Consider the following 7,500-nt stretch of genomic DNA (forward strand, 5'->3'; position numbering starts at 1 on the left):
TGGTCACCGTCAAGGAAGTGGCCGATGAGGTCATTTCCACTTTACAGGTGAGTGCGTCAGAGTTGATCCAGTGCACAGACTGGTTAAAACTCCCTTCAGCATTGGCAGCAGAGTAACATTCATATCTCTCTGTGATTACAGACTGGAGCTTTTACTGTTGGTTATACTGAACTTCACTTACCTGTGTTGACACTAAAGTTTATTATGCGAGTGTATTGAATTCATTTGGGTCCAAAATACAAAAGCTACTCACTACCTTGGAACAGTTTCAGTGTTGTTGAAGTTACGCTGTTTTGTGCAGACCTGATTAAAGACAGGGATTTAGCAGCTGTGGCTGATCTGAGCCCCACACCTGCTGTCCTGCTTCACATTCTCACCTCGCTGTTGGAGGGTTACTTCAGTAAATAAAGCAGCCTAGAAACTTAACATTTATTTAAAATCTGGAGATTTCCTAACAGACATGACCAGTATAAAGGGACATTTATATATCTAACTGATATCAACAGCACTCCAAATGTTTGTGTTTTCCCTTATAGCAATTATGAAATTGCAAAGCTCAAATACGCAATTTCTGAAGAATGCAAACTCTGTAATACAAAAGAGCAAAACCAACTAAAGGAAAAATGCCACCACTGAAAAAAGCTAGAAAGGTTATTCACAACAGTGCAGGATGTTTGCTCACCTAACTTTAATCATCTTACGCTTCATGCATACATTCTGTACCACTGAATAATCTGAATCATAACTGGACATGTGCTTTCCAGAAGGCCATACGGATGGATAGATAAGATAGATCAGAGTCCCGGGGAAGCCAGAGACGTCGAGACTGCATGGGGAATCCCCTCCACGAGCTTGTGTCTGGGCTCTGATGGCTGCTCAGTCATCTGTCAGCTTCATAAAATGAGGCTGAGCATCTCTGCTCAGATCAGCGCGTTACAATATGACCACTTGGTGACGCCCTGCAGCGTCCAGCGCTGTAAACCTTAATGATAGCAGCTCATAGCAGCTCAGGCACATCACAACGACCACTTTGCCTCTCTGCGATATACAGGCAAGTCTTAGAAAGGAAAATTCAATTATAATATGTACGCAGCCTTTGGTTTTATTAGCAGTGGCTGGCATACCTGTAATCACTGCAAATGTGACACAACATGAATCAGCAGGCAATCAAACATCAGGTGACTGACAGGACGGCTGGCGATGCCCACCACTTCTGAGGGGGGCTGGGGGTGGGTTCACAGATACTCCTCCACAGATATTCAGCAAGCCAAGCCTAGCTATGACCTATGACCTATGACCTAGCTATGCCTAGGCTCAGTCTTCACACACCAGTTACAGTCACACAACAGCGTCTCAGCGCTCACTCGGAATCTCCCACTGCGTGTGTTATTGCACACTCGTACACTCGTGAGAAGGGAGGAGCCTTCGTCACTGTGTGGGTGTTTGTTTAGCTCTGTCTTGGTTTGTTTATTTATTTGTTTATTAGTGTTTAGCATTTTCATTGACATCCAGGATCTTGCTTATTTTCTCATTTGTCTTTATGTAAAGATTCTCTAAGATGAATTATTATACATCATTATTAGTTTGTAAGATTTGTTATATAAAACATCAAAATCTGTTTTATGAATTGTTATAAAGCTTTTAACAGATTCACGTGGATTTTATAATATAGTCCATGAGATATTAAAGTTTTAAACATTTCTGTTTTATTTTGTTATTAAAATATTTTTAAATTATGTAAAATTTTTAAATAACATATTTTTACATTTTATATTAATTAATGTTGTATAAATTACTCAATAACACAACAGAATAGTGAATTTTTTATTTTGTTATGTTTTTTATCTTTTTTTTGTTATTTTTTTTGTTATTTTGTTATGTTTCTGGTAATGTATTTTGTCAAATAAATGTTTAATTTCATTACTATGCAACATTTATAATATATGTAGGTAGAGTGAGTTAGTGTCTTAAAGGTTAAAGTTCACCTCCAGGTGTGAAAAGCAATACTGCATGTGTCACAGCTGGGCAACAGGGCTGAGACAGAATGAGACAGAATGAGACAGAATTAAATTGCTTCCTTTTGTATAATGCTGTACAAAAAATTCCTCAGAGATGGGGAGAGTCCAGCAGGGTCCAGTATGGGGGGTGTCCAGCAGGGTCCAATATAGGGAGGGTCTACTATGGGAGGCTCCGGCAGGGCTCACTATGGAAAGTGTCCAACAGGTCCTGTATAGGGAGTGTCCAACAGGTCCAGTATGGGAGGGCCCAGCAGGTCCAGTATAGGAGTGTCCAGCAGGGTCCGTGTGCGTGAGGAGTCGGTGGTCCTTCTCCTAAATGCTAGTCATTGCATAACTCCATCCATGTGCAGAAATATTGCACATATGTGTTATATGTGTTCTAGAAATATTGATGTTTTGCTGTCCATCTTACCAGATTCTGCACACCGTCAGAGAGGATTCTGGATTTTTTTCTTGCATAGCTATTAACTCCTATGGAGAAGACAAGGGAATCATCCAACTTATAGTACAAGGTAGGGTTTCATTATCCCACTGTCAGTCCAGGAGCATCAAAATAGACAAGGTGTGAAACCTGAAACTGGGTCATAGGATTTGATTGACTAAGTGACCCCTCTGTTTAAGATGTGATTGGCTGAGTCAAGTGACCCCTCTTTTTCTCCAAACCCAGATCGGCCAGACCCTCCAGAGGTGGAGATCCGCGAGGTGAAGGACCGTACCATTGCTCTCCGCTGGACAATGGGCTTCGATGGCAACAGCCCAATCACAGGATATGATATCAACTACAAGAACAAATCAGGTGACAGCCATGGAGGCCTCTCTGTTTTGCTTTAATACATAGATGCATCATAGACGCGTGGGCAGTGGTGAAGGTACTGGACTAGTAGTCAGAAGGTTGCCAGTTCAAGTCCTACCACTGCCGGGTACCTGAACAAGACCCTTAACCCTCAATTACTCAAGGTGTGTTCAGTCAAAATCATAAGTCACTTTAGACAAATGTGATGCATCTGTAGATTAAATGAGTAATTCATCTTATTTTTAAAATGCCCTTTTTATGAGTTCTCTTTGTTTTGGCATGCAGATATTTAGTTGACTCTGGTTTGTTTTTTAGGTTACCTTTGTTGTCACAGTATGATGGTAGTTGTTGATCAGTGGAACACAGGGGTGTCTCCATGGCGATTCGGCTGTAGCGCTCCCTCTCTCTCCCCTGCAGCTGCCTGGACGTCGTCCCAAACCACCAAGGATGTGTCTCCTCAGCTGAATCAAGCAACCATCATCGAGCTCCACCCCGCCTCTGCCTACAACATCCGCATGTTTGCCAAGAACCAGATCGGAGAGAGCAGGCCCAGCAACGAGCTCACCATCACCACGGACGAGGCCCGTGAGTCCTGCCTGGAGGCGCCTGCCGAGCTTGATGCATTATGAGATAACAAACAAACTGGTCTCAGATCAGCTGTTGAGCAGTTATGCCTTCTGCATCACAACAACAGAAAAACTGGTCTCAGGTCAGCTGTTGAGCATTCATGTCTCCTGCATTAGAACAAAAAACTCGTCTCAGATCAGCTGTTGAGCATTTATGCCTTCTGCATTACAATAACAGGAAAACTGGTGTCAGGTCAGCTGTTGAGCATTCATGTCTCCTGCATTAGAACAAAAAACTTGTCTCAGATCAGCTGTTGAGCATTTATGCCTTCTGCATTACAATAACAGGAAAACTGGTGTCAGGTCAGCTGTTGAGCATTCATGCCTCCTACATCACAACAGAAAAACTGGTCTCAGGTCAGCTGTTGTGCATTCATGCCTCCTGCATTATGAGAATAACAGAAAAACTGGTCTCAGGTCAAGACTGAACAGAAGTATAGTTAACATATGGTTAGAGAAAAGTGTCTAATTACCGTTGGTAAATCTCAGTTACACAAACATATAAAGCAAAACAGCGGTTTATGGTAGTATTAAAAATTGTTTTATCCAGTATTTTCAACGAACTGTGCCGTTGGCCCATTACACATTCTGTGATCTGTGCGACCATCTAGTGGCGATTTCTAAGCATTGTGCGATTTTTTTTTAATGATTTCTATGTGCGATTTATGGCATTTGGTGTTTTTTAGCACCTGACGGCCCTCCACAGGATGTGTATCTTGAAGCAATATCATCCCAGAGCATAAAAGTTACCTGGAAGGTAAAACGATAATTATTTTCACATTGTTGTCATAGATGTTTACTTGTGAATATAGAATATGAGAGCAGAGCTTATATAACAGACAAAGAGAGGAATAGTGCTTCTGGAAAACAGAGCTCAAGCTAATGATTGTGTTGTGAATTTAATCTGTATTAAAGAGAAAATGAAAGTGTAAGCGTTGGATAGTCCAAACATAGCCGTCATGTTCAGTACAGCTGAAGGCATCTGCCCAGTTATAACCACAATCCATCTGATTGTTACTGAAAACATTACGCCTTACTACAGCACATTACAACTATACTGTCCTCACTTCAAATCAGGGTCTTTACTCAAATAGCGCATTTAAAAAATAATGATAAATGATGTTAAAAAATCCTTTCTTATCTTCTTCATTTGATATCTTAACCCTGAGATTACTTTGGCACCACTTAGATCACTGAGTGTTTGTGTCTGTGGACACCCACAGGCTCCATTCAGGCACCTTCAGAACGGTCTGATCCGGAGCTATCAGGTGTGCTATCGGGAGTTTGGAACAGGGGGCAGTCCCCAGTACAACACTATCAACCTGGACACGACCGGAGACACCGAGACAGTCACTCTGGACAACCTGAAGAAGTACACGCAGTATGAGGTGCGCGTGCAGGCTGCCAACCGGGCAGGCGTGGGGCCAACGTCAGAGGAGGCCATCATCGCCACACTGGAGGACGGTTAGTTCTAGCCTCACCATCCGTGAGAAGGACTCTGTAAAGGGGATACCCCACAGTATAAAGGGGTGGGGGATAACTGTCTTTACTGATACCCCACAGTATAAAGGGGTGGGGTGGGGGGTAACTGTCTTTACTGATACCCCACAGTATAAAGGGGTGGGGTGGGGAGTTACTGTCTTTACTGATACCCCACAGTATAAAGGGGTGGGGTGGGGGGGTAACTGTCTTTACTGATACCCCACAGTATAAAGGGGTGGGGTGGGGGTAACTGTCTTTACTGATACCCCACAGTATAAAGGGGTGGGGTGGGGGGTAACTGCCTTTACTGATACCCCACAGTATAAAGGGGTGGGGTGGGGGGTAACTGTCTTTACTGATACCCCACAGTATAAAGGGGTGGCGGGTAACTGTCTTTACTGATACCCCACAGTATAAAGGGGTGGGGTGGGGGTAACTGTCTTTACTGACACCCCACAGTATAAAGGGGTGGGGTGGGGGGTAACTGTCTTTACTGATACCCCACAGTATAAAGGGGTGGGGTGGGGGGTAACTGTCTTTACTGATACCCCACAGTATAAAGGGGTGGGGGATAACTGTCTTTACTGATACCCCGCAGTATAAAGGGGTGGGGTGGGGGGTAACTGTCTTTACTGATACCCCACAGTATAAAGGGGTGGGGGGTAACTGTCTTTACTGATACCCCACAGTATAAAGGGGTGGGATGGGGGGTAACTGTCTTTACTGATACCCCACAGTATAAAGGGGTGGGGTGGGGGGTAACTGTCTTTACTGATACCCCACAGTATAAAGGGGTGGGGTGGGGGGGGTAACTGTCTTTACTGATACCCCACAGTATAAAGGGGTGGGGTGGGGGGTAACTGTCTTTACTGATACCCCACGGTATAAAGGGGTGGGGTGGGGTAGGGGGGTAACTGTCTTTACTGATACCCCACAGTATAAAGTGGTGGGGTGGGGGGTAACTGTCTTTACTGATACCCCACAGTATAAAGGGGTGGGGTGGGGGGGTAACTGTCTTTACTGATTCCCCACAGTATAAAGGGGTGGGGGGGTCAGCTTCACCTTCGGCTTCCTCTCTTAGTACCCAGCCGAGCACCAGAGAATGTCGTAACCACAGCAACCACCCCGGAGACCATCTCCCTGTCCTGGTCGCCTCTCCCTAAGGAGGCACTTAATGGAATGCTTCTGGGCTACCGCATCATCTACTGGGCCAACCTGCCTGATGGAGGTGTGTTTGTCTTCCTCACTTGAGGTTCTCTTCTAGATATGGAAACTTATCAACAATCCTTTCGCTTCTCATTATACAACCCATGTTTTTAGCAGCCAGTAATCGGAAGTGAATTTTGTCATTTCCAGTGGAAGTTGCGAGTGTTGGCATGAGGAGAAAGGAACCAGAGCTTCGGGTGCATTTATAACGTAGCAATGGAAGGATTTAGGTGTAGCTAGTAGCTCCATGTCACAGACAACAAGGCAGTCCATGTGTCTGTAGTCGGAGGAAAACCTTCTCTAGCAGTCTGGGAGAGAAAGAAAAAAAACAAGATGAAAGCAGAGTCTGGGAAGAACTGACCCGGCTAGCTCAGCATTCTCTCAGCGCCTTTATCCAGATACGTGGTGCCAGCCGAGGACGTATAGCTGGGGTACTCAGTGGTGCAAGCTGTGTGAGTGGTTAGGTCCCGCCTCCTCTCCAAACCGGACCTGTCTGGTTCAGCACCATGGAGAGCTCCCTGCTGCCCTGCTGGTAGCCGGTCCACTTCCATCTTCACTCAGACTCCTGACTGACAGTGTGACCTTGTGACAGTCTACAAGAGTTTCTGATCAAATTATGACTGAAACTAGCCAGCAGTCTGCAAGTGAGCTATTATACAACTTGGGCATTTCTTGTGACCACCTGTAGGTGGTGCTGTAGCTTTACGGCAGTCATATAGAGGTTTAGTAGTTTTCTGTGTTTTCAGAACTCACAGAAGCAATGTGTGTGTGTGTGTGTGTGATGTCATCTCAGAGCTGGGTGAGATTAAGAACATCACGACTACTAAACCCTCATTAGAACTGGAGGGTTTGGAAAAATACACCAACTACAGCATTCAGGTGCTAGCCTACACACAAGCAGGAGACGGAGTCCACAGTGAGCAGATCTACACCCGGACTAAAGAGGATGGTGAGATACACACACACACACACACACACATACACACAAAGCACTGTCCTGCTTTATACTGGGACATAGTTAAGAGCAGAAGTAAATTCTGGAATCTTTTCTCCTGCCGCAGTTCCCGGCCCCCCTGCGGGAGTGAAGGCAGCTGCTGCGTCCAGCTCCGTGGTCTTCGTTTCCTGGCTGCCTCCACTCAAGCTCAACGGAGTTATCCGGAAGTACACTGTCTTCTGCTCCAACCCCTATCCCACGGTGAATTCTCTTTAAATTCCAGCCCTATCCCACGGTGAATTCTCTTTAAATTCCAGCCCTATCCTACGGTGAATTCTCTGTATGGTCCTGGTCCTTATACTATTGCTTTTAGCTGATCTCACTAAAGTAGTTCATGGTTGCTTTAAAATATTGGATTATTGGTAATGTTAGAATACTCAG

General features: G+C 44.8%; 1 protein-coding gene across 3 annotated transcripts in view; it reads left to right on the plus strand.

Annotated features, from left to right (window-relative positions):
• dscamb (Down syndrome cell adhesion molecule b) overlaps positions 1–7,500 on the plus strand; it is a 114,011-nt gene that overhangs the window by 84,252 nt on the left and 22,259 nt on the right. For all 3 annotated transcript variants that reach the window (XM_081722450.1, XM_081722451.1, XM_027022265.3), the window contains 9 exons: positions 1–47; positions 2,434–2,530; positions 2,686–2,814; positions 3,229–3,396; positions 4,124–4,194; positions 4,661–4,901; positions 6,001–6,147; positions 6,919–7,074; positions 7,187–7,320. The exon at positions 1–47 is cut by the window's left edge and continues 150 nt beyond it. In XM_081722450.1, the coding sequence (XP_081578576.1) occupies positions 1–47; positions 2,434–2,530; positions 2,686–2,814; positions 3,229–3,396; positions 4,124–4,194; positions 4,661–4,901; positions 6,001–6,147; positions 6,919–7,074; positions 7,187–7,320 (1,190 nt within the window). The remainder of the gene's footprint in view (positions 48–2,433; positions 2,531–2,685; positions 2,815–3,228; positions 3,397–4,123; positions 4,195–4,660; positions 4,902–6,000; positions 6,148–6,918; positions 7,075–7,186; positions 7,321–7,500) is intronic.

The sequence above is a fragment of the Electrophorus electricus genome, chromosome 11 (assembly GCF_041902795.1).
Source record: "Electrophorus electricus isolate QZ-2024a chromosome 11, ASM4190279v1, whole genome shotgun sequence".
Lineage (NCBI taxonomy): Eukaryota > Metazoa > Chordata > Actinopteri > Gymnotiformes > Gymnotidae > Electrophorus > Electrophorus electricus.